At 35.3% G+C, this 27,895-nt stretch overlaps 3 protein-coding genes across 6 annotated transcripts in view; 1 reads left to right on the forward strand and 2 right to left on the reverse strand.

Annotated features, from left to right (window-relative positions):
• LOC108968551 (carboxypeptidase B) overlaps positions 1-4,735 on the reverse strand; it is an 11,023-nt gene extending 6,288 nt beyond the window's left edge. The window contains exon 1 of one of the 2 annotated variants that reach the window (XM_018932767.1): positions 4,540-4,735. The gene's annotated coding sequence lies outside the window, so the exon portion shown is untranslated. Of the gene's footprint in view, positions 1-4,523 lie in introns of both variants that reach the window. The other variant, XM_018932696.1, reaches the window with a different exon arrangement.
• Positions 1-27,895, forward strand: part of LOC108968179 (serine-rich adhesin for platelets) — a 76,628-nt gene that overhangs the window by 8,572 nt on the left and 40,161 nt on the right. The gene's annotated exons all lie outside the window — the stretch shown is intronic.
• On the reverse strand, positions 19,869-27,140 carry LOC108968418 (carboxypeptidase B). Of its 2 annotated transcripts, none has more exons than XM_018932574.1 (5): positions 23,602-23,991; positions 21,659-21,856; positions 21,433-21,574; positions 20,783-21,308; positions 19,869-20,627 (listed from the first exon to the last, which is right to left on the reverse strand). In XM_018932574.1, exons 1-5 carry the CDS (start codon positions 23,960-23,962, stop codon positions 20,391-20,393), a joined length of 1,464 nt encoding a protein of 487 aa, XP_018788119.1. In that variant the 5' UTR covers positions 23,963-23,991; the 3' UTR covers positions 19,869-20,390. The 2 variants fall into 2 exon arrangements, with proteins under 2 accessions (XP_018788119.1, XP_018788039.1); XM_018932494.1 differs by lacking the exon at positions 23,602-23,991 and adding an exon at positions 26,625-27,140 and having other exon boundaries at positions 19,871-20,627.

The raw sequence follows: 27,895 nt of genomic DNA on the forward strand, positions 1-27,895 counted from the left end.
AAATAAAAAAAAAAATTATTTATTTGCCTGGCATAATTTTGTATAATCCATTCCATGAAATATACCTTTTTTATATAAAAAAAACCCATAATCATCAACACTTCGTACGTAAATAGAATATACAAAATAGTTCATTGCTTTCATTAGCATAACAATTAAATTTCAATAAATTATAACAAATTGTTATTGCCGCGAGTTAAGCGAACTTTAAGTAGTTTCAGTGACGTAAACAAGGACGTTATCACTCATTACCCCTAATAATATTTAATGAGTGAGTTCTCTGTTACAGCACAAAAAAATTTACAACTGAAAGCAAGTACAGAACACGAATTGCACTTTTAATGAGCGAAGAAGCTCTCGTTTGAATTGTAACACCATACGTCCATATTAAATGTTTTTGTTTTGTGGTAGGATTCAACTGTTATTGACGCCAGTCATTATATTGCAAGGTCAGTGGTGAAAAAAATAAATTGATCTACTGTAATTTATTCTCGCACACACCGACATATTCATAAGTATTATATATAGCAAATCTACTAAACGACTTTATCGTAGGTCGGTTTTGGTTTTAAACTTTTCCAATCATTCGATTTAGAATTGTTCTAAGCGCTGCTTTGGTAAAGACTTTTAGGCTGGTGGGACGCGCAGATAAGTGGAGCTCCGATAGTAAGTGGTTATTGTGTCCAAAACCTATCTGTTATAGAACTAGATAATATTTTGGTTATTGTTTTCACACTTGCAACATTTTTATTCACTTAGCCCGCAGCCTACGAGTAGCAGTATCGTTGACTATTTTGTCATTATGTGTATATATTTTATCATACATATATATTTATCCTTAAGTAGATGTTCTATGTGCAATATTCTATATATTCGAGGTACAATATATACATAAAGTATAGTTAAGGCATTAGACCTCGAAATTCCCGACTATCTTCACCATGCAGAAATCCTGGCGTTGAGTTAATTTAGATTTAGAAATGTCAGCAGTCTCGGGATTTCCCATCAGCTGTTGCGTTCATGAGAACTTGACTTGAAGTTTGATTACCGTTAATTCTGCTACGTCTGGTATTACTAATTTGACTACACAAGTGCAGTTCGTCTCTACAATTTTTCTTTATTAGCTTTAATATTTCGTAGCATTTTTAAAAATTTCCTTGCTATTTTTTAAACACTTGTACAAATGCCTAAATAAGGTTCGAAATTTTTAAACCTTGTGTTGTAACAAAATCTAAAATCAGCATAACGATACTTCAAAGCTCCGAAATTCTTAGAAAATCTCGAAGTAGTTTATCTGCTTTTTAAGTAAACTTAAAGTACCTAAGTGAAAGTTACTTATGATAGGTAGAAAAGAGCTTAACTACCAAGAATGTGACGTCTCGATTTTCAGGGTGAATTGCCGAAATAGTGTTGCGGGAAAACCTGAAAGCTATTCATGACAGATACAAAAGCACTTAACTACAAAGAATGTAGGTGTAATGACGTCTAACGGTTTTTAAGGCGAATTTCAGAAATAGAGTTCCGTTAAAACCTATTTTATTCAGTTTATGTTCGAAAAAATATTATAAATTAATGTTAATTGTCGTGTTTATATTCTGCTCTTTCTGTCAAAATTTTTCGCAACTAACATTTAAAATAACCTTCGAAAGGCGTTTCGGTTTTCACGTTCGATCAAGTTATTTTAGTAAGTTGGGTTTCGATTAATGGCTTGGTGGAAAAATATATTTAAGTTGTCAATTAATTTTGCTTTGACAACTTTCCGCTGATCAGCTGATTTATGTATCAAATTTAGATTTGTTTCTGAACGGCTAACTATCAATTAGCAACTGTCCAAGTTTCTGCTGGAAAAACGTTTCCTAACCTCAAATAACCAGCTGAACAGAGCAGCAAAAAATATGAAGAAATAACCTTAAAAAACTAGCTGAAGAGAGTAAAGAAGCTGAAGAAGTAGGCATTTCTGATAGCAGACAAATATGAAGAAACCGCTGTTAAAACACATTTGAGCTTGCTTATTTTATCAGAAATTTTTTATAGTAAATAAAAATTTAATTCATTAATTTCAAGTGCTAATATAATGTAATTATTCTTGCTAATATTTTTAATTTTCGAAATTGTGTTATTTTCTTGCTAATTTCTGTTAGCTTTCTGTTTCTTTACTTGAACAGGTTATAACTAAGTTTGCCACGAAGTTTGTAACAACATCGGGTACATTATAGGTTTATATGTACATATACAAATAATCAGCGTAATCCTGTAGTTTTTGAAATATTGAACTGAAATTCTGACCATATCCCTTTCTCCCCAAGCGGCTATTCATACAAACTGAACGATCGGTAACGAGTGTTTGTATGGAAAACTTTTTCATTTGACGAGTTATCTTCACGAAATTCGGCATGGTTTAATGTACAAGGCAACGTTACAATTTCCGAGAAAATTGTTCGGATCGAGTCACTGTAGCATATAGCTGTCATACAAACTGACCGATCAAAATGATGTACTTCTAAAAATTCTTTTGTATGTGTGTTTGTTTTTTCTACATTTTTCCATATTTCGTTCTTTGTGAGTGTAACTTGTAAATTTTTGCATGCTTCTTCTTCCTGTTAGCTCTCATCCACTAGCACTTCAGAAACAAACCTTTTATTTGTAAACAATGCTCATATGTGTTATTAACTTGCAACATTTTATTCAAAACACCGTTCACGGTCGATTATGATTTTATATTTTCAGTCCAGTGACGAACCTAGCACCCTTTAGTGTTGTATGAAATTAATATAATTGCTTGTGTTTACTCGTGTCAACATTGTATTTGTAAAAAAATTGCATTTCCCTAAAGCTGTGTTTATTATTGTGATCTTAAAATGGATAAAAACCCTTTCGAAAGTTATATTCATAATTAAATGTATTCGCGCAATTAGTTTTACTATATAGTATGTGTGTGTATATACACACGCGATATTTAATTATATCGCCTCGCACAAATTATTCAAATAGCTGGTATTGTAAAGCTGCGCGCTTGAGCTGAAGCTATGTGAATCAGAAGAGTGATAATAAAATATGCATAAAACAAACTATTAACTTATGTAATATGTATGTACGTATGTACATATGTATGTTTAAAAAAGAAAAAAAATTCAAGCCAATAAGCGGCACTCCAGTTACTGTTCGAGCGTTCGATCAATTACACGCCAACTCGTGAGCGTGAACGCACACAAGCGAAGCACGTAAAAGCCAGACTCCACTAGCCAAGCAATTGCATTATCATTGGCATTAACCTTTGTTTTTGTCGTAAATAAAAATACAAATTAATAGCAGCCATTTCAATGCAGCTGCGCGGCTTCTAATAGAATGCATACACATATGTATGCATGTGTATATAAGCGCTTACAAATACAAAAACTTACTGCACAAACGAACATAAAAAGTCAAAAAATAAATCAACTGAAACACAAATTTAAAATAAACTGAACTTCATGTCAACCACAATGCAGTTTGATTTGGTAACGCGACGCGCAAATACAGCATACGAACTGCTGGACGCGGACGCCAACGCTGCTGCTGCGCAGGAGGCTGGTGAGCGCTTTGCTGCGTTGCCACTGCGCCGCTGGCTTGTTGCACGATTTGCCTTTGACTTGCGGCGCAGCGCGTGGGCATTTCAGTTCACTTTTCAAGTGGCGCCGTCAATGAACGCAGAAATTAAAACAAACAAATTAAAAAGCGCAGGAGCGTTGAGGACGCGCGCAGTGTTGGCCGAGTCAGGCTTATACAAAGAAATGTGTGGCAGCAAACTCGTTTATGCCGTTATGACGGCTTTTGGGCAGCATTGCCTGCATTTGTGTTGTCGACGGCTGTAAGCGTCTTTCACCAAAAAATTTCAACAATTTCGAAAACTCGTTCTTCCTTTGTCTTTTCTCTTTTCTATGTATGCGTGTATGTACGTACATATATGTATATCGTCAGCTAAAATTCAAAATAACGTATCACTTTTCGTAACTTAACTGACGAAGGAAAAACGTTAAAATAAAAACCACTCATATTGAAAGAAAATACGTAAGAAAAACGTTATAATAAAAATCACTCAGATTGAAAGAAAATTTGAGTTTTGGTTATATAATAGTTATATTTTGGTTATCATACACTCGTATTTAGGTATAAAATGGTTATATATTGATTATTATATCTGATAGCGATTCTCGACTTTTTTTGATACGTTGTTTTGCATTTTAGGTGACGATATGTATGTGTGTGTGCGACTTGGTTTATTGCATATTTTTTTTTTACATAAAATGCAACTCGTTGTTTTAAGTATCTGTAACTTTTTGCTTTGTCTCAACAATTCAAAGTGTTGCTGGTCGGCGCCGCAACTTTCGTTAAACTTCTGCTTTCAGCATAGCCGCACATGCGCGCAATGCTACGTTGCTGGTTATTTGTATTTTTTATGTACATAAATTCTTATTAAATTATGACTATAGTTCTCTCTTAAGCTTCACTACGCTTTGACAACACAAAAATAATTAAATTCATACTTTTTTTCTTATTGACCTTTTCCGTTTTCAAATCACCACAATTACGTTACGTTTTTGTTTCACACTTTTTATTACGTTACGTGAGCCAGCGCGCACACTTTACGTTAACTATTTTTTTCGTTATAAACTTTTCACTTTTTTCCGAACGCGATCCGCGCCGCGTTGCGTTCCGTCTGAAAGAGCAGTCAGTCGACACTAAACGTCGGAAATGCTGAGCCCTCAATTTATATGCTCTGCGTTCGCTTATCAATCGTACAAGCACGCGCGCGCGCATCGAACGCTTTGTTGCGCTATGCAATGGCGCGTTCGTTGTTTGGTGTTGGGGCAGCGATCGCGCCACCGCATAGGGGCTTCGTTCGTTGCCTCGGTGCTGTCGCGCGACAGTCGCTTTATTGCTTTTGCGGCGCTAATATCTGCTTATTATTTTTGCATATACATGCAATGAAAAAGAATGTTGTTAGTGTTGTTGTTGTTGCTATGAAAGGGGCTGTTGCTGTTGCGATTGCAATGGCAAATATTGCTCTGATTGCAGTTGCACTGCTGCGCGTTTGACTGCGTCTGTTGGCGTTTGTAATAGCACAAGATTATTGTTTATGCGTAGGCCGCAATGATAACAACAACAACACAACTTAATATTCATATGTTTGTGCAATTTATGCGGTGTTTCATTACAACTATCTACCGTTTAATGTTTTTCGTATTTTTTTTTTTATTTGAATATTTTATTCTTTTTCACTTTTGGTTCGTGGTTTATGTAGGTCTGTTATTGTGGTCGCATTCAGCACGCTGCGCTCGTCTGGAAAAAGTTTTCGAAAAAATATTTGTCACACCGTGTGCGCGGTTTTGCCTGCGATTTTTATATTATATTTTTTATTATTGGCAATCAGCTCTTTATTTTGGTTGCGTTCTCTTATTTTTTCACACTTCGAGTTGTTCATATTAATTGTTTACAGACACGCTTAAGATTTTTGTTCATATTAGAAAAGAAAACAATTTTTTTTATGACTTCCAAATTATAAACAAATAATGATTGATTCTTCAACTGTGTTGCTGTGTTTCACAAATGCTCAAAATAAGTAATGGAAGTAAGAAAAGTCACTGGTGAACTTGAAAGAAAGCTCAAAAAGTTTAAAAGAAGTTTAATAATTCTAAAGCCGATTTGGCACTAATCTCACGCACTGCAACGAGTTGCTTAAGATTTTTCCTATTATTTTTCCTGTATAAACGGCATGCTTTGAAAACTGAACTTAAGCGGTTACATGGGTTGCACAGCTTCGAAAAAAAAAATTTGTCTTATTTATTTTCATAACTTATTTAGAATATTGTTTTTAATAGTCATATTGATCCCAGTAATAGTTTAGGAGGTACAGCCTTGAAAATTTGCGATCTCCAGGTTACCTATTATATTATATATATTCACTTAAAACTTTAAACGCGGTTGTCCCGAAACTGTGTTTTTAATGTTGACTGCCAAGATTTCTCGTGAACTACTCAACCGATCTTTCATGACATTTTACACATGTCTTCGCGATTTTAGTGGTTATATACATTAAGTAAGCCGAAAACGACGAATTTTACAGTTTTTTTTTCTGAAAAAGCTTTTAAATGTATTGATCCGAAAATATGTAAACATATTATGGTATCTTTTAACTGTATTTTAAGGGGGTATTCTAGTCTAGAGGCTCGAATTTCAGCTTTTTTCAAGAACTAATAAAAAAGAAGCACTAGATATTTTAACTAATCGTTTTTTTTTGATCATTTGTTTATTAAACTTAGAAAAGTAGAGAAAATAAATTTAAAAAAAAAAAAAATCTTTTTTTTTCATCGAGTTATGCTCCCTTGAAGAAAAGTATTGAAAAAAGAGATCGTGTCCTCATCGCCATGATTTCTACCCTTGTCGTCATCTTAAAAATAAAACAATGACAGATTCTTAATGAGTGCGAATGTCGCTATGCCATCGAGCAGCAAAACTTAAAAAAAAAAATTTCATAAAATGGCGGCTACTCAAAAAAAAAAAGGCTGATTTTTTCACTAATTTTTCAATTTTGTTAATTCTGTTAAAAATATTATAAATTTCAAATTTTTTATTGCTTTTAGTGATAGATATATATTTAAAGAATATGCATGCCAAATTTCAAATAAATCGACTGATTTGAACTTGAGATATTGTGGCTATCGCATCAAGTTTGTTAGTTTTGAGAAAAACGCTTTTAAAGTTTTTCGTTAAGTTTCGGGCAGCGTAATAGAAAGATACATATAGTAGATCGCTCAACCGGTCTAGTTGCCACGTCACTAAAATGGCTATAACATTAAAAATAATTTGAGTTTTGAAAAATCCTTTTAGGGGGATATTTTTGAATAACAAAACTATCGAATTATGGGAAAAAAAACTTTTCGAATTTTTCAGTTTTTAGACTAGAATACCCCCTTAAGTCTTATATTTAAGTAAAAAAGAAATACAGCTGATATCCAGGGGCTCCTCCGAAAAAATACTTTTTGACCACTAAATCTCTGAAAATCCGATCTAGTAAAGCAAATTGAAGGAATAAGCAAAATATTTAGCAAAATGGCTTTAAAAAAAAATCAATTTTTGACCTAAATTTCGGTCTTAAATTGTTCATAAAAAAAAAATTTATCGGTGGAAAAAAATCTTCGATTGATTACTAAAACATATATTTAAGAAGCTCGTGTTAGAATTTGAGACAAATCGGTTTAGCCGGTTTCAAGTAATGTTGGCCACCGACTTTAAAAACACCATTTTCAGAAAAACGCGTTTAAAGTTTGGCTTTCCATGCTCTCTGAAATGCCTGTTCAAATTTGTGCGTATCTTCGAAAATATCCACCGTAACGATCTGTGTGTATTCTTAAATACAATTTGTGTACAATAAAAAAAATTAAAAAAACGAGTTTTTGAAAATTCTAACTGTATATAAACTCTTAATAGAATATCACACAGGTGTTTCAGTTATAATTTACAAGGTTTTGAACGAAGGATTTTTTTTGTGCATATAGAACTATTGAAAAAAAAAACGCTAAGACATTTTCAGAATTTGTTTCTTTTTTGTAAAAACGTCTACCACTTCATTTTCAAATATTTTGGGTTCCCTTGATCTTGTAGAGAATCTCCTGTAGCAGTATAAGCAGTAAGGAAGATTTTATCTGCTTAAAATTTTCTCCAGTCTAAAAATAAAAAAAAATCTAACTAGTGATAAATTCAGGTAAAAATCAAAAGATTATTACAAATTTGGTGGCTATTAAACGAAAGTCGTATCTTGTAAAAAAATGTACAATTCGGATTACCTTAAAAAATCGAAATTGCTATCAAAAATGAGTATCGCTGCGATCATGACCTAACAAATATATATAGTATAAGAAGGTCGCTTTAAAATTTCAAGTCGTTCGGACTAAATTTTCCTTACAGACTTTAAAAGCAGCGTTTCGAGTAAAGCATATTTAAACAACCCAATTCAGATATTAGTTATATGGGAACTAGGTCAAGTTTTCGCCCAATTTTACCCATTTTAGACACAAAGACAAACTTTTAAAATACGCTCTCTTTATTTTGATTGAGTTAAACTCACATATTGACCGATATATGCGGTACAGAGTCACCCGGCATTTCGGATAGCTTTATAGTAGCAATTCAACCTATTGGTAGCACAAAGACATACTACTATCAAATAAGGATCCTCTGTAAATTTCCGTTATAAATCTAACACATTCGCCGATATTTTCGGTAAAAAGTAGACTACACGTTCTGGGGCTCATATATTCGGTAGTAAGGGGCTTAAACAGTTTTTGTTGGATTTGGACAATCTTTGGCCATAAAGTGCCACATTTCACAGGCATTATTCGTGGAATGTTTTATCCCATTATATTAATTTCTTCTTGATTTGTACACTCGAAAGAAAAGAATCACATGGAATTTAAAATTGTTTTGTATGGGAAGTAGGAGTTGTTGTAATCCTATTTCGCCCATTTTTTTGGTACTAAATTTGGTTCGGCCTATCGGGTCTCGAGATATGTATTCTCATCTGAAAGTGGGGTCAGCCATTTTTGACCCCGCCTCCATTAAAGCCCTGCCATATCATCTCGTGGTTAAATTTGAATATTGCGCTTTTAGTAGTTTTTAACAGTACCGTTATATGGAGTCTGGGCGGTGTTATCCTCCGATTTCATCCCTTTTCACACTCTCGGTAGGAAATCTTATAAGATTTGTACTCAGAAAATTTGTTCACGCTTAAGTGGTTTAAGAGATGTATACGTTAAACTTATTAGAGGGCGGGGTCACGCCCACTTTATAGGCATTGAAATAAGAAAAAACTGTTGATAATGCCCATACTTTTACTTTTTTGATAACTTACATACATAGTAGTGGGGAAATTTTCGGATCCCTCTTGATAATTTACGCTATAATGGAAATAAGTGAAAGAACCCTATTTTAGAATGAGCAATTCTTTTAATTAGTGTGATTGCTTTCAATGCATCACGGAAAAAAACACCGTTTTGTAGTCGCAACGCATTTTTCACAAAATTTCGCTAATCAGAAAAAATTAGAACACTAACTGGTTCTTGTTGGTTTCAGCTCACTTCTACAGATTATAAATCAATAATATTGGGTAGTCGAAAAAGTCTTTTCGTCTTTTGTCAATAGATATCCTTGCAGTCGAATATCTCCAGTGCTCCCAATCACATCATGTCATACCATATAGTGTTGGAAAGGTGAGGTTTTTAGCTTCATTTTACCAAAAAATTAAATTCGGGAAAGTTGAAAAAAAGTTACAGCTCTTGAAAAATGAGTGAAAATAATGAAGAAATTTGCAATATTTTGAAATTTTTGTATAAGAAAGAGAAGAATGCCACCAATGAAATTTGTGAAGTTTACGGAGACAATGGTGTTCGTCTAGCGCAACAATGGTTTGCTCGCCTTCGTTTTGGGAATTTCGAAATTGTGATTTACACCGATGGATTAATGTCTCTAGCGGACAACTGGCAAAAAGTAGTCGACCAAATTGACTACNAAAAAAATAAGTTAAAATTTGATTAGAAATACGAAAATACTTTTTCGACTATCCAATAATAGCTTTAAATTAACTATATATTTTCAGTTGATGATATTTTTTTGCTTAAAAACATTCTTATATTGATGATAAATTAAAATATTTGTGAGTGTGGCTTTTTAGTAAAAGGCTAAAATTTCAGAAATTTGCTCGAAGAGCGTTGATTACCATAAGCATGAAGTTGTTGATAATATTCAACAAAAAATTCTCTGTATAGTAATGGACTAACTGATCACGGTTTTGCAGCCAATATGATCAATTCCTGTGCCACATTCACATTGACTTTATTTAAATGAAACAAACATGAAACCATAGGGCCTTTATTAACCCTAAGCGCAATGACCTACCAATATATTTATTATTATTAAATTATATTTATTGTTCAATTATTTGCCTGACTTGTGCTTATCATTGATATTTTGCTTTAATTCCATACGTATCTCTACTTAAATTTAGTTAGTTTTTTAGTTGTAATTTTATTCAAAAATAGCCCAAACTTGAAATTCTTTTGTCGCGTACTTGCTGCTTTTACCGATTTTAGTATTCTAATCGCCGCTTATGTAAATATTGCACATCATTTTTATGTACACTGGTTTTGTTCATACATATACATATGTTTAAATGTACTTACTATATATATATAGTCTCTTGAGCCACTTTTGACTACATATAAACTTATAAGGTAATTCTCGTTTTTCAATTCCTTGTAGGAAAATCAGCTTATTTCGAAAGCTAACGCGCTTGATATCCGAATGCGTGCGAAAAAATAATAATAATCCATTTGCTCATATACTTGTTATAAGTATGCCTCGGCTGGAAGGGCTTTCAGCACCTTCAGAGATATTTTTTTAGGAGTCTGTTAGTTATTGAGGCGTCATTCTCTAATGAGGCGTTTGTTGAATGTAGTGTCCACACTTAAAATTGCTTTTCGACCTTTACTCGAAGTCTTTTTTCTGGTCTTTGTACGGATCTAACATTTACATGCTTCATACCAAATACTTTAACTAAAATGTGGTGAGTCGATCTATGTTGAGTTGAGATCTTCTAAGCACTGTTTATATATCTTTTTCGATTTTATTGGCATTAACATTAGGCGTATAATGACTCATATGAACTTACGTAGCGAGTTTTCGATAGCTTCACGAATTTCATTAAATAAATTGAGTTATTCAAATATTATTATTTCAATCATACCAATATGAATATGCTTCTCAAACCAGTCATATGTATAAGCTCATCGGTACTGATTTAAATTTGTTCTTTGTCGTTGATTTGAAGATAAACGGTTCGATTCGTGTACATGAATCCAAACGATAGACTCAGTCAGAGTAATGAATCAATGATCTATTTCGAGGTTCCCTATTTTTTACATAAGAAACACAGAAACTTCAAAGCTAGTGTGGAATATTTATTATCATTCGGAAGAACATTCTTTGGCATTTATTTTTTGAAGATTGTCTCTTCAAAATATTTTCCGCGGCTACGTCTCAGATGATCCATACATTGAGTCTACTTTTCGATGATTCGTTCGAGCATTTCTACTGGTAACTGGCGAATGACACGCGTGGTGTTTTGCTTCAGGGCCTGAATCGAGGGGATAATGTCCGCATAGACTTTTGTCTTTACATATTCCCACAGGAAAGGGGTAACGGTCTGATATCACACGGCCTTGGTGATCAATCGCTGACCCAAACTTATCTGCTCACCAAAGTCTTCCTTCAATAAATCCATTGATGGATGTGATGTGTGGAAAGTGGCGCCGTCTTGTTGAAACCAGATGTAGCCGAGACCACGAGCTTCAATTTCAGACATCAAATAGTCGGTTATCACGGGACGAAAATGGTCGCCGTTGACGGTTACATTCTCACCGTCATCATTTTTGAAGAAATATAGATGAATCTCTTCAGGTTGTTCTTCGTCCCAAATGCGGTAATTTTGCTTGTTTACTGTTTACATACCCATTGAGTCAGAAATGGGCCTCATCGCTGAACAACATTTGGCTAAAAAACGTTGGATCTTCTTAGAACTTTTCAAAAGCTCATAGAGCGAAGCGATGTCACTTGTGAAGATCGCTTATACGCTTTCAATTTAAGATCGCCGAATCGATTATCCACGGTCTTCGTGTACATTCTCAGCTACGGCTGCTATATTTTCTTCACTGGGTCCTGGACATGATTCGGTCGAATATTATTCAATAATGAATGCTAGGCCTCAAGATGGGTCGTGGTGTTGCGAATAGTTCGCTCAGTAGGCCGATTATGTTGAACATAAGTTGAGCGAAGCACGCGAAACACATTCTTTAATGAATGTGAATTTTCATAATAAAGTTGAATGATTTGTAAACGTTATTCATTCGTCTTCTCATGATGAAATGCGAATCAATACTAAACAAAAATAGCATGATAGCTTGACAGGACTCAAGCGTTTGACAGAACAAAAAAGGCTATTGAAAGAAGTACATCTACTCGAATCACCAGTTATAAGGCCAATTTGGTGACATAACGTGACTTGCGTCCATTTTTTCCCATTAAACTTTTAATTAAGACACTCGCATTTGTTTCGCGAAACTTTTAATATTTTTCCTACTGGGTGCTTATGCTTGCAAATAAGTATAGACGCCTGTATATTCTGTATTAGTATATTATGTGTATGCATGTATGTTATTTTAGTGCCTGACATATTTAAATAAAATTTTGAAAATTGTGACTTGAATTCAATATAGACCTGCCCGGGATGTAGTTTGTTCCACATAAGTGCTAGAATCTATCAAATTGATTCGCTTCCCCAACATATTCGCTAAAATAAGTAATTTTCGTATAAAATAATGAAATAACATGCAACTTATCATACTTCTTGCCGTTAAGCGTGTTATTATATATTTTTGCTCAAGCTCAAGCTGTTTTTTTAATTACTCGATTCTCACTTTCTGTTATGACTTTCACCTTTTGTACTGCTTCACATTCTTGAATCTGATTTTACTACTTCATGAAGTACTTGATAACGCCGGTGGACAAGCTGTAAAACTGCGTGAAATATATTCGTGCCATTACAGGGCAAAATGAGTCAAAAGTGCGACTTTCCTTCACGGAAAGTAACGAAAAAGAAGCATAATAATAACCGCTGTTTTACTTTTGTCTGCTTCTAAGCAATTATAGTTTTCAATGATTCGTAAAAAAGTTAAAAAATCTTTGTTTTCGCTCGATGTACGATAATGTTTTTGGAAACTATTCTTTTGTTGCTATAATAACAACACATTACATATTGTATAAGAATAATATAGCTAATTTGACACTTGATGCATTCGAAAGCACACACTTCTACGAAATTAGAACAATATGAATTTATGAGTTTAAAGTACGAAACATGTAAAGAACATCTTTAAAAAATGCATAAATATTTAACTTAGAGGCAAAAAACAAAAAATAGTTAAAGAAACGCAAAAATATTGTCAAAAGTTACTTAATTGAAACCAATTAATTAAGTTGACTATATAAACACTTTAGGCATCATTCCGTTTAGTAGGTAATTTTTTAGAAATGAGCCCTTCAGGTTCTCTTTTTATTATATTGGGTAGTCGAAAAAGTCGTTTCGTATTTTGTCAATAGACGTCGTTGCAGTCGCATATGCCCGGTGCTATCAAATTATGTCATGCCATATAGATTTTAGCTTCATTTAACAAAAAATTTAATTCGGAAAAGTTGATAGAAAGCTGCAGCTGTTCAAAAATGAGTGAAAATAATGAAGAAGTTCGAAATATTTTGAAATTTTTGTAGAAAAAACGAAAAATGACACGCACGTTTATGGAGACTGTATCAGTTCGTGTAGCACAAGAGTGGTTCGCACGCTTTCGTTCTGGAAATTTCGATGTGAAAGATACACCTCGCTCTGGTCGAACTATCGTTGAAAAAATTATGAAATTATGGGAAAGATTGCCCAGGACCGTCACATAAGCAGCCATTGCATCGCTAAGGAACTTAATATTCATCATCAAACGGTTTTGAACCATTTAAAAAAGGCTGGCTACAAAATGAAGTTCGATGTTTGGGTACCACATGAATTGTCTGTGAAAAATTAAATGGACCGAATTAACATCTGCGATTCTTTGCCGAAAAGAAATGAAATCGAACTATTTCTGCAGCAAATGGTAACAGGAGACGAGAAGTGGAGCAAATGCGACAATAATTTGCGAAAAAGATCATGATCCAAGCGCGGTGCAGCTCAACAAATGGTCGCAATTCTACATTGTCAACAACTGATGAAATTGAAGTAAGCAATCGAAAAAAAAAATGACCAGAACTGGTCAACAGTAAAGGCTTCGTCATCTATCAGGACAACGCTAGACCACACACATCTTTGATGACTCGGCAAAAACTGGGAGAGCTTGGCTGGGATATAGTCCTGACTTTGCACCATCGGACTTCCATTTGTTTCGGTCAATGCAGAACTCCCATAATGAAGTAAAGTTGGCTTGAAGAGAAGCTTGTAAAAATTATTTCTCGCAGTTTTTCGTCGATAAACCAGAAAAGACTTTTTCGACTACCCTATAGAATGTTGTATGTAAGATACCTCAATGAAACCCTGGAAATTTTTTAAAATGTTAAATATATGTAGTTTTGGCAAAAATAGAAAAAATCGAGTCGATGCTACCCCAACTCCCATATACAAGTACTACGTACAGTGATTTTCGTTTTTCTAACAAACCTTATGCCGAAGTGTCTATCTGTGCATCAGTTATATGTAGTATATGTATATATAAAATAGGATTTCGATACTCTAGTTTACGTCTTACATATTCCCTGGCACTTATTCCTGCAAGTTGCAAGAGTATAAAATGTTCGGTTGCAGCCGAACTTAGCCTTTCCTTACTTCTTTTATTTTATTTTTATTTACCTTTTATATATTTTTTTAAATATTTTGCTTAATTTTTTGGTTTTGTTTCATGTTTTTTTATACTTCTTGTGGTTTTTTTGTTATCGTCCCTAAATACTTTCTCATTTCACTTGGCATTCACTTTAATTATTAATTTTTTGGTCTGTCTTGTGCCTACAAATATAATTTTGTTGTTAGCTTTAATTTTCATTTTCATGTGATCACTATTAGGATCGGTTAAATGCAATGATAATATGATTTATTGATTACGTTTTGTGCCAAGGCATTAGTTGCAGATTTCGTTGTGGTTTCACGCATTTGAAATTCCCACTTTTTTATGACTTAACGAGCTCTCGATGATCACTTCATCGACGCCGCACACATTGCAAACAAAGCTTCTATATACACACTTAGGTAGACTTATGTGAATGTGTGCACTATTTGAATAAATCAAAAGCGCCATCTCAAAATCTCACTTCTCACTTCAAAAGTGAAAGTGTTGACTTTAGATACATCACTAAAATCGGCTAAAATCGAAAATCGACTTATGAAGGCACACAAAGGTCTCTAAATGCTTGCTTGTTACCAGCAAAGACAGCGACAAATGCTCACAATTTCGGATTAGTTTCGTTTTCAACTTTTTTATGTCAATATTCTAATTAAATATTAACGCTTTACCGCTTGTTGTTGTTTGTTTTGCGCTTGACGCCTGTAAATAACAGACATATGTTAATTATTTTCACTATTACCTAACTATTGTTGTGATTGTGTAACATTTCATTTTAATCGATTGCTTCTTTCGCAGTCTTATCGCATCGCATTTTAGCTAAAAGTCGCGTAAAAAAGTTTGGTTAGACAATTTTTTGGTTAGTGCTTTTTTTTAAAGAAAGGGGAAACGCGAATTTATTAAATCAATATAATCTTGGTTTGCTTGCTAAAAAGAAATGCCGGAATTTTGTTTCTTTTCTTTTGCTTTTTTGTTTGAAAAAAAAAGAAAAATTCTTTGGTTTTGTGCTGAACGTGATGAGAGTCAACAATTGCAGCGCTGTTAAAGCCCGTGCGTTTCCCGCCCAGCCCTTAAAAAACACATTGAGTGACTCAGTATTTGTAATATTTGAATATTAATGATGCTACTAATGTCCATATGGGTGTATATTTGTATAAGTACGGTGAGCAATAATAAAAAACAGGTTGGTTCATATGACATTTTGACAGTTTAGAATGAACTTGACACTTTAGGGTTATATGCGATACGAGGTTACTGCCTTAATTGCTGCTTGGCTGTCTACATAGATGTTGCCTCTGGAATTGCCTACAGGTACATTAGAGCCCGACTCTGCGGCTTTCGCAATAGCAAAAATCTCAGCTTTAAATATAATGCATTGGTCCGACAACTTGGAAAGCTGCCTTATGCCCAACTCTGGACAATATATTCTCGACCCCACTCCATTGTCCATTTTCGAGCCATCCGTATAGATGTATAGAGTGTTACGCCTAGCTTAACTCCAGCCAGCTTTGTCTATGTTTAATTCGAACCTTCTTTCCCAGTTAAAAAAAGTGGAATCATGTAGTGGGTGTTTGTCCAACCGCCATTACCCACCGAGCTATGCCCAAAGGTTCTATATGAACCCGTCGATTTTGCTGCGCAGTTTTCAGCGAAGAGGTCTATAGGTGTTATTCTTAGGGCTCCCATTATGACCAGCGCGGCGAGAATCTGAACCCCTTCCATTGGCTTCCGGTAGGTCGTATGCCTGTTCACCATACTACTACATCGTAGAGCAGTATTGGTCTTACAATGGCGGTGTAGAACCAGTACGTGAGAGAGTGAGAGAGCTCTCAATACCATATACAATTCTCGTGAGATAGAAATAAGCGCCGTCCTAAGCCATTGGCTTAGTGGTATTTTCTTAAGATGCTGGATTATGCTATTAGTAACACCATTTTGATATCTTTCAAACCAACTGGTAATTATCAATGTTATTTTCTGAATTTATCAAAAATTGAAAAGAAACAAATCTATGAACCACCCTGTAAATATACTCATAGCTATAAAGTCGTGTCTTTTCTCATTAAGTAATATTGTTTTGGGTAAATCCGGTAATAGTCATTTAGTAATGTTTGTAAATAAAAAATATATATATTTATATTGGGAAAAATGCATTTGTCTTATCTGTAAGCATCTCTTTTGCGTAAGCGAATCGTAACCGCATTAGCTTGTTAAAAGCGTAAAGTTCTCTTCAATATGGATTTTCGACTTACGTTGCGTTTATTGGAAAAATGTTATCGCGGTTCTTTATTCAATACTTGCTCCAATCTTCCGCATTGTCTATTATAGTCTGACATCTTTGATATCAGCTTGCAAATAAATTGTTCACATATTTCATAGAAAGCGACGGTCATGTTTGCTTGAGTACCTGCTTAAAAACTTGACGTTAAAGGGTTACATGGGTTTTTGTTGACGTTAAGGGGTTACATGAGGTTTATCGTGTAAAAAACAGTCTTTTCTCAAACATTTTTTTCACATGTAAAAAATTAAATATTTTATTAGAATTTTTTATTGCTACAAACATACGCTATTAACAAAGAATTCTAAAATTTTTGGAAAAAAATATTTTAAACTAGGTCATTGCGACGGTATTCTCGTGACCCTCGGAAAAAAATACGCCTACGTTGGCAGGATAACTCCTTACATTAGAAGTGAAGTTATTGCGTTTCTAGTGTCAGTATGTTTGTGTTATCGGTGCGAAAATGAGCTTCGAACAAAGAGCCAACATTAAATTTTGTGTTAAAATTAGTAAAAATTTTACTGAAACATTTCAATATGTGGGCCAATCAAAATCCGTGATCACCGGAAATTCCATCGATACTGTGCGTGAATTCATCAAAAATCAGCCGAAATCATCATCGAAATTCATGGAAATGGAATTGAACATGTCCAAAATATCGATTTATCGCATTTTGACCGAACATTTGGGCTTACGAAAGGTGTATGCATGGTTTAATATGCACAAATTGACTGACGACCAACAATTGCTCAAAATCAATCGACGCTTGTGACCGATCACACTGTGGTGAGAAATTCCAAGTCAGGGTGATGGTACTAGGTCAGTATAGTAAAACCCTCAAAGGGTTTGGCGTTCGTATGTGTCAGTTTTTTTATGACCTTTTAAATTTTTTCCTTATCTTGATGTTTTTTCGCTTAGTTGTAACAGTTTGCCAAAAACCAAAAAAAAAAAAAACGAATTTCCGAGACAGAAACATCGTAGTTGTTAGAACGATGCTTCCCAACAAGCCTTCTATTACTTCTTTGATTGCTTGCCATGCATTCAATTGGTTGGTCCAATGATTGAAGGCGTCATTGATCAAGGGACACATGTCATAATGATAATTGAAATATACCCTTGATATTCGTATACCAACAAGATAACGACCTTTAACATATAAGCGACAATGCCCAAACAAGCACAATGAAGTGGTGTGGAGCCAACGAAGTTGAGGTTACGCCTCCTGACCTCAACCATATAAAAACTCTCTGCTCCGATTTAAAAAAAACTGAAATAAAAACAATCAATTTGAGATATTTGTGGTGGTGAAAGTGATTTGTGGAGGACTGTCAATTGTGCTAGGACTGGTCCCGTCTAGAACAACGTATGCTCTCCTTATAGTATTTAAATTTTTGCTTCAGTTGTCCATGGCATGGAGGTGTGCAATAACAATTTTCTGTAAGACTTTCTCACAAAAATATTTCAGTATTACCTAAAATTGACCGGTATGTTGTTTTAGAAGAATGACTTTGGGTTTTCCTCAGGTATAATAAGCGGACGATAACTCTATTTAGAGGTAGTTTAAATAGGTTTTAGCTATCAAATAATAACTTAAAACAGATACTTTATGCTACAGTAACATATTTATTAGGTTGCGGAAAAAAAATCTTTCACTTGTACTCTAAAAAATAGGTTAGGCAGCAATTCTCCTACAAAAATATGAGTTTAATTTAAAATATTTTTTTCATTTTGTTATAAATTTATATTATATAATTCATTAGAAAAAAGTTGCCTTAAAATAAGCAACCTTCAATCAGCCGTTGATATCTTATCGGTTAGGTATACGAAAAAATCATCTGACACCATTTTGTAGAAACGAAAAATAATATTTTTACACCAAGCCGCTATAAAAACAACATTTTCCTTCTATTCTATTAGTTTTACATATTTAATGATCTTTGATAATCTTGTAGTAATAAATTCCTTAATAAGTTTTAGCTTGGTATAATAGTATAAATCGATAATTCCACAAATCACAAAAACCCTTTGTTCTTTTCTGGTTGGAATGCCAGCTCTTAAGGGGTTACATGAGTTTCCTTGGGCAAAAAATGGCCTTTTTCAATAACTTTTTTACATTAAAAAAAATGAAATATTTTAATGAAATTTTTTTTAAATTAAATGACTAAATATGAACCTTTTGTAAAATTAAAAAAAAAAAAATCAAAATGGCAGTCATTACGACGCCATTTCCGGCAGTACCTCGGAAAAAAGGTGCATCCATAATAGTTGTAATTAAAAAAAAAAAAGAAATCCTTCGTTCAAGACCTTGTAAATGATATCTCGAAGACCTGCGTAAAATTTCATCAAGATCGGTTAAGTAGTTCGCGAGAAATCTTGACAACCGCCTTTGAAAACATAGTTTCGAGAAAAACGCGTTTAAAGTTTTACCTACGTCCACTTTTTCAAGGTTGTATCTCCGAAACTATTAGTCGGATCGACTTGAAAATTTAGGACAATATATAATGCGGCAATTTTGCTTGTTTACATACCTGATCACTTAAATTTATACTGTAATTTCAATTTGTTTTATACCTATACTATTTTGGTAGATCTATAGATGTACATATATCATATCTGGCATAAAATGTTGAATTAACGCAATTTTATTTAATTTTTTGCAGGTAAGCTGGCAATAATGGTCATGATTACATTAAAATAATAAAAGACTTTTTCGACCACCCAATATTACAATATGTATGTAGGTATATAGTATTATATTAAGCCCAGCCGTCACGTAAGTACGGCTGTGAGTGTACCAATCTACCGCAGATATTCGTTTTTTCGTGACGCCTAAAGATATGCCACGAATTCCAGTTGTAAGTGCGTTACATATGGATAAATAAATAAGTTGCGTTAAGATTTAAAGCAAATCTACATAAATTTGTTTGAAAGAGTTGCAAAAAAAAAAAAAAAAAAAACAGTTAAATATGCCTTCAATGCTTTCTTCGTGCATTTAAATGGTTGTTCGTGTAAATTGTCTACTATTTGTTTAAATTTTAATGCAACCTCAACTTACTGTGCTGCACTTGTGTAAATAAAATATTTTTCTAAGATAGGTGTTAAATATTTATTTATTTTTGCAACATGTTTGTTTAGACAACTGCCTCGTCGGCATTTTTAACCTCGAGATGAGGAAGTAGTACTTAGAAACTTAAATATTTACCGTTATCTATGCAATTTGTTTGGCCTGCTTCATGTCGCATTTTGTTTAGGCAACTGCCTCGTCGGTATTGACCGTTATTTGTGCAAAATGTTTGCGAGGTCTCATGTTGCTTTGCCTTGTCGGCATTTTTAACCTCGAGGCGAGAAATTAGTGCACAGAAACCTTAAACTAATTGCATTTTATTATTTTCGTCCATATTTACACTAAAATTTATAAATAAATAAGCTTAATTATTTAGTAAATATGTTTGCTTAAACCTAACATCGCATGCAAAAAAGTTGAAAGCGTCTGCTAAACTTTGTTTAAATACTTTTTTTTGTTTTTTAAGAGTTTGAAATTTCCCAATCGCGCCATGCATTTTGTGCTCTTCCACCCTCCTTGCAAAAGGGTGGAATGTTTAATATTCCTTCTCAACCACATGGATTTGTGGCATGCAGTTTTTGGCTCGGCTTCAATTCAGCGCCGTCGCTATTGTCTTCATAAATTCGTAAACCTCCTCGCCCGATTCGACAATGTAATGCGGCGGCATCAAGTACCCATAGCGCCCTTGGTCCTTCAGAAATACATTGTAAACGTATTGGGGATTAATGCGTTGCTGCACCCAGTCGGCCGAGTTGCCGGCGCGTGCCAATTTCAGTCGATAGCTAGTGCCCACACGGTACTCGGCTTGATTCAATTTGCGAAAGTTCTAAAAAATCAAATAAAACAAAAACATCAACACGTGTAATGGCGGCCACACAATGGCAACAATAAAAGCCAGAAAAAGTCAAAAAGAAATTCAAACAATGGCAAACCATTTTATAGTGGCTTGTAAATTGATTTTTAGTTTGTTGCAACACTCACCAACATTGCACGTCGCGCTACATTGTGCAGCTTGCGCTGGTTGTCCGTCACGTAGTCCGCATCACCCCACGGATAGGCGATTGCCTGGCCATAGGCGCCGAACGAAACGTATGCGCCCAGAAATTCACGCATATTATGCATAAAGGTACGTATTGCTTTCGTTTCCGGTTCGGAGAATTTTTTCGGACCTCTGAAGAGGTTCTTGCAGGGATTTTCAGATGAACCCGCACCACCCCACTGATAGTCGTAGTTGCGATTCAAATTAACGCCATAACAACCGGTTTGACTATCGAAATAGCGATTCTTCGTCCACAGACGATCGGTGATGCGCGCGTATTGATAACCATCCGGGTTCGCCACCGGCAAGAAATACCAATCTATGTTATGCATAACCGACGGCTCGTTGTCCCACAGCCAAGTTAGCTTCGAAATGGCGAGTGTTAGCGCGGCGGGACTCAGCCAATCGCGTGCCTGCATGCCGGCGTCAATGAAGACAGCCCAGTTCTTGGGATTGCCGTTGGAGATGCTGTAAAATGTCAGTGAACGCTTAGTTTTGTCATTTCATATGTAAATTCATTTCATTTCATTTCAATTGCAATTTTATGAGTTTGCATAAATTTGCTTTACATCTAACGACCGTTTTCACTCACCGCAGCACTTCCAACGGTCGTTTGTGATGCGTCACACCGATTTGCACTATCTCCGCCAAATCCGGATATGTTTCCAAAATGTGCTGCAGAAACTGCTGTATATCACCAATATCGTGGTAGCGATTCCAATTCAATATTGTACCTATAAAAGTTTTTATTACATTTCTTATCTTTCGCCAATCATAATAAAATCCAAATTAATCCACTTGACCCAAATTCCACTTACTGTCTCTATCTAACCACGGCATATTTGCATTGCTGTTATTCACTTCCGTATAAGTCTCATCGATCGCCGTTTCAATATCGTCAATCATTATATTGTAGGTGAAATCTGTTTTCGCTATGAACTCTTTGGCTTTGGCTGTATTCTTGTAGTCAATTAAGACATCGATACCATCCTGATTTATATTCCATACCTCAGTGCCTAAAATGCAGGAAAAGTGAAATGTAAAGTGATATTTTTACGTACAAGATGAGTGAAAATTAAATTTAATAGCCTTATCAAGCAAATAAAGTATGACAGCTGATGAGCAACAATATTAAAAGATTGAAGATATGAGTTCGTACATATGTAAAGAATGATCCATTTCGAGGTTCCCTACATTTTTTAGAGAAAAATCACAGAAACTTCAAATTTAATGAGGAATGTTTTTTAACATTCGAAAGAAAATTCTTTGGCATTTATTTTTGGAAAATTATCTCTTTCAAATGTTAGCCGCGGCTACGTCTCAGATGCTATATTTTCTTCACGATGTGGTCTATTCGGTCGAATGTAATAATGACTCACCTGTGACCTGTCAAAAAAAAAAAAATTTTGAAAAAAGTTGCTCTACTTGATCACCAGTTAATACTTGCAACTTAACTAAACTAAAGCCGAAATAACAGTTCTTAAGACCATTCTGACGTGAAAACGACAAGCAAGGTTGGTTTACGTATTTCTCTGTTTACAGACAGATTCTTGTTGCAAGAGAGACCACTGCACGCCCACAAAGGGCTATTAAACAAAAACTTGTAAATTTAAAAAAAGTGGGCGTGACCCTTCTGAATTATGTAATGTACATATCTTCCAAACCACTGAAGCTAAATCAACCAAACTTGTTAGAAAGAAGGAACTGCTTTGTAAGTTCGGGTATAAAAATTTAACAAAGGGCTTGAAACTGTCTATTTTAGGTTGAGTCCTATATATCAGGAAATTCTTTTCTTTATTGGCGTAGTCTCAGCTTTGCCACAACGTGGCAGTCGTATATCTCGCACAGCACGAACACTCCTAAGGCCGACTCATCAGATGATGTTTTGTCCATGCTTCCGCAGTGCACCATATAGCAGCACGGGAATGATCAGGGACTTATAGAGTTTGGTCTTTGTTCGTCGAAAGAGCAATCAATCCGAAGTAGCACCTATTGGCAAGAGTTTTTCTTCTTTTAATTTGGGGAGTTTTTTTTACGTGGCGGGTCCCAAACCCAGCGCTCATATGTAGAAAAATTGCTTCTGGCCACTTCCAAGTGAATGCCGCTCAGGGAACTTTCGTTACTTGCGTAAACTTCTGCATGACTCCATAATCCAGGAACTACTTCACCAATTTTAACCAAATTATGCATTTAACTGTAGTTTTTACCAAGCATATCGTTCAATTTGTGAGGTCTAGTATTAACATTCGCAGAGAATATTTTTTTGATGATAGCATTTCTTCTGTCAAAAATTGGCCAATACTTTCCTTATGCTTAAAATGAAAATTTTCGAACTTCCGGTTGACTTGTTACCGCATCTATCGTAAGAAATCTTCATAAAATTCAGAAAGAAACTCTTTCTAATCCTCTTGCCTAAAATCGATGATATCAGGGCAATACTTCCATTGACGGTATTTTCCCGGCTTTGATGCTTACAAGTTGCGAGAGTATAAAATGTTCAGCTACACTCGACTTAGCCTTTCCTCACTTGTGTTTATATATATTTTTTTCAAATAAACATGTTCTTGGAAATAATTTATGATCTGCGTACTACGTATATAGTTTTGTAATATAATGGGGGTCAGTAGATCACTGGCGATCTTCAAAGCACAACTTTGTTTTACAATCCTTACTAACCAACTCTATTTTTTCTAATTTCAAACCAATATGCGATATTTCACTATAACCACCCCCCAGAAACAACAATTGCACAACTACTAACCGAAAAGTCGCCAAAACGTTCTGAGCACTTTATCTTCAATATTGTTTTCATGTATCTTCCACAACTGAAAACCGGGATAGCGCTTCACCGAGCTACTATTGCGATATCGCAAGTTAATCTGATACGAAGATTGCGGTGAGAAAATGTTCAGTTGTCGTATGTCCATCGGCACCAGCCACTGTAAACTCTCCACAGTATTCTCGTACAATTCATCGCTCGAAATGAGCGCGGACGGAAAACCGGGTATACTGCGTAATAAAAAGAAATGTGAATGCTGCTTCCGACAAGGATGCCTCGGCAGATTCAGTAATAATAACAGCGAAATCACAAGCGAATTGTAACACAAGTATTTTATTAACATTATGCGAGTTACAGTGTTTCAATTTACAATTTAGAAAAATTTGTCTAGCGATATTGCGTATCGCCAGATTTAATTTACAGACCCAACGTGCACGCGGCGTTTTCGACTACTGACCAAATAAACTCGGTGCGAAGACCGATTAAGCGCAAATCTGGAATTTCGTTATTTAAATAAGCCAGTTATGTTTAGTTCTTTTTCGGTTTGACCAACAAACTTAGATAATGATTTATGAAAATTTTATGCAAGAACACCGAATAACGGGTTTGCGTGTCATGTCATTGGCATGTTACCAATGCGGCAGAGGCGGTCATGCTATATTTGCCTCCAAACGCAAAATTTTAGCAAATAAATATTGGGAGAGTTGGGAGATCGCAGTGCCGTTAGAATAGTTTTGGCCAGCCATGGATTAATTAACATTTTCTACTTTCAACTTCATTTCAATATTTGTTTCTCTTTTTTGCCAATTTTTTCGCAATATGGATTGACTAATTCGCAAATTCGGTTTAGCTCATTAAATGAACATTTCGAATAAATGTTTACTCAACTAAACCGGATGGTTGTAATTAAGTGAAATTTTCTTCAGAAAGTGAGTTTTCAAATACTTATTAAACGATTATATACATTCATATAATGGGTGGTCCAAGTAGATGTACTTTTTTCCATACCGTTTTTGCGACAGATTACGCGTGAGTCGTATTTTGTTCGGTTTGTTCAGTATTCTTTGGCGTTTCATCGTGGATCGCCTTACGCTTGAACAACGTTTACAAATCAGTCAACTTTATTACGAAAATTCACGTTCTATAAAGAGTGTGTTTCGCGCGCTTCGCTCAACTTATAGTCAACATAATCTGATTACTGAGCGTACTCTTTGTAATATCATCACCCAGCTTGAGACTCAGCTTTCGTTATTGGATAATGTTCGACCGATTAGACCTTGTTCAGCCCGCAGTTATGGAAATATAGAAGCCATAGCTGAAAGTGTACACGAAGACCGTGGGAAGTCGATTCGGCGCTATTCGCAGCAACTCGCACTGTCGTATGGAAAGACTTGGTGCAATTCACGTCGAGATCTTAAATAGAAAGCGTATAAAGTACAGCTTGTGCAAGACGTTCGTTTTTTTCAAGTGACATCGCTTTGCTCTATGAGCTCTTAAAAAGTTCCAAGAAGATCTGACGTTTTCGAACCAAAATTTGTTTAGCGATGATTCCCATTTCTAACTCAATGGGTATGTAAACAAAATTACCACATTTGAGGCGAAGAGCATCCTGAAAAGATTCAAGAGCTGCCATTTCATTTAGAGAAACCAACGGTTTGGTGTGGTTTGTCAGCCGGTACACTCATTGGTCAATATTTCTTCAAATCTGAAGCCGGTGAGAACGTAACCGTCAATGACGATCGTAATCGCGCAATGATAACCGACTATTTGATGTCTGAAATTGAAGCTCTTGATCTCTACGACATTTGATTTCAAAAAGAAGGCGCCACTTCATTCATATCGCATCAATCAATGGATTTATTGAGAGAACACTTCGGTCAGCAGATCATTTCACATTCTGGGCCATTCGATTGGCCACCAAGATCGTGTGATATCACACTGTTGGACCTTTTCTTGTGACGATATGTAAAGTTTTAAGAATATGCGGACTATACCGCTTCGAATCAGGCTTTTTTGCAAAATATCACGCATATCATTCGTCAGTTAAAAGTCGAAATGTGCGAACGAGTCCATGGACCATCATACACCTCCTAGAGTTCGTATGTCATTACTGTTGAATTTTAGTAGTTGGCAAAGGCTGTCCATATCCTATTCGTGCCACATTTGCCTGCTTGTTGAGCAAGTTAGTGCTCTAGTCGATAAAATATACAACTAACGCCTTTATCGGCGTCTAATTTTATTGTGATCTCTTCTCTGATTAGTTCAACTGCTTCTCAGTTACTTTGAATACCACTGTGTCTTGGAACCCATTATATTTTTATTTTAAAAAAGATGTTATATTCATTAAGAGATTAAGCCATTCTTTCACTATCTAAGATTGTACCCTAAGTGACTAGTGTTTTCAAAGCCGTTTGGTTGTCTTTATATAGAAATATATTTCTTATTGTGATAAACCTCTTTATAAGAACAAGTTGGCTTTCTTTAATTGCTGAGATCTCTACTTGGGAAAACATTGATCTGGCAGTCGGAAGGCAATTTTTGTATCTAATTTTGCTCAAAAGGAATCTCCTTCCACTCGTTTATCGAGCTTGATGCTTATACCTCACTCCCTGTCCAACTCATCTCTCTCTCACTCTAAGCTAGAATAGAACCCCCAACATTACGTTCTATTCTATCTAATATAAGTTTAACTCCATAGGATTTTGAAAAGCCGCGGTATTGGGTATCTTAGAATGTCTCTTATTACAGATGTTCTGTATTACAAAAAATATCCACAGTCCAAGAGCTGACTTCGCTGCCAGTTGCTTACAGAACGATTATGCGGGTAGAAATTGTAAAATAACTTTTTCTGTCTGGGTGCTCTATTTTTAGAGCTCTACTGATACATTTATTAGCTGCTCTATGAAATTTTTCATGCCTTACGGAATTTATAACCTATTTATAATCTCATTCGTACATTGTACTCTAAAGCCGAAGGTGTGCCACTTAATAATTCACCGACTTACCGAATTTCTCCACAAAAGTCTGCATCATTTCCGTGCGCTTGTTAAAGCTGCTGCGTTTGCGCGTTGCATTAAATATAACCTTCCACAACTGAGCGCCGTGATAGTTGATATAGTTCTCATCGAACTCACTGCGATAATCGGATTTTCGGCCGACGTGCGCGTTCGGACGCACTGCACGTAGAAAGTTGCGAAAGAATGGAATACGCGCCAGGATGCTCGTACGCGGTATTTCCACCAAATTAATGGGCATTTCATTCACATCGACTGGCAACTCTAGCATAGCTTGCGCGTTTGCTGCCGGCAACAACAACAAGCATAATTGCAGAAGTGTCAAAAGCATTAAGTGAAAGTTTATATGCATCCTTTAAACTTCCTCAAACTATTTCGCATTCAATTTCTATTAATAATTTGACACGATCGAACTCGCCGAAAATATACCGAACCGTCAACGCGATCTGCTCGTTTTAACTGCTTAATTAGTAATGTGCGTGACGGTTTGTTGGTGAAAAAGTTGGAGCATTTCGACGCGTCAAGCTCCAAGGTAAATTTCTTTTGTGACGATTATGCTTGTAAGCCAAGAAAGTGATAGTCATCTCCACAGACTTGTCTGATTATTATAATCATAATTCCCAGTGCAGCTGCGCGGCGCTCCCAACGGAGGAATTGTCTTTTATTCTTTTTTCTTTGTCTAAATAGCGGTTATAATAGTTTTTAACGACAAGACATGAGCAAAATTAATTAATTTGCATAATAACAAAAAAGTTAACAACAATAAAATTTTGGGGGGAAATCGAATATAACTGTTTTAACTCTTGCGCCGTTTGTAATGATCATTAGCAGCATAATCACCTCAATCGGCGAGCCGCCTGCTGTAGGAAAGGTAACGATCGAGAGGAGACGAGGTGCCTCATTTTAGCATGGTTGTGTTTCTTTCTTTTTTTTTTTTGATGAGCTATTGTTTATTGCGCACATTTATATAGTAAGTTTTTGATTTAGTATTACATTCATAGCTTCGAAAACAAAGCTATATGTAGTCCTTTGTGAAGCCATATAAAAGAACCCTCCAGTGTTCGAAATTATAAATTAGCAAACCGTTTAGTAAGCCTCTATACAAATTTGCACAGTCGTTTAATTTCCATTCCCTCCAGTTCGGTTGGCTGTTTAAAGGTAAGCGCCCCAAGTGTTTAAGTCTTCACTTTCCAAACGCGGGGCAGTCAATAAGGAAGTGTTGAGCAGTCTTCAAGTCATCTATGCAGCTTCTGCAGATGGTG

This window comes from Bactrocera latifrons, unplaced genomic scaffold (genome assembly GCF_001853355.1).
Source record: "Bactrocera latifrons isolate USDA-ARS-PBARC rearing strain unplaced genomic scaffold, ASM185335v1 scaffold_0, whole genome shotgun sequence".
NCBI lineage: Eukaryota > Metazoa > Arthropoda > Insecta > Diptera > Tephritidae > Bactrocera > Bactrocera latifrons.

Excerpts from the sequence above, each read along its gene's own strand:
- LOC108968418 (XM_018932574.1), bottom strand. The coding sequence starts at position 23,962 with ATGTTAATAAAATACTTGTGTTACAATTCGCTTGTGATTTCGCTGTTA. Across the intron at positions 21,575-21,658 it reads GCCGTGGTTAGATAGAGACA|GTACAATATTGAATTGGAAT; the intron begins GTAAGTGGAATT and ends AAACTTTTATAG. Across the intron at positions 21,309-21,432 it reads CGACCGTTGGAAGTGCTGCG|CATCTCCAACGGCAATCCCA; the intron begins GTGAGTGAAAAC and ends GACATTTTACAG.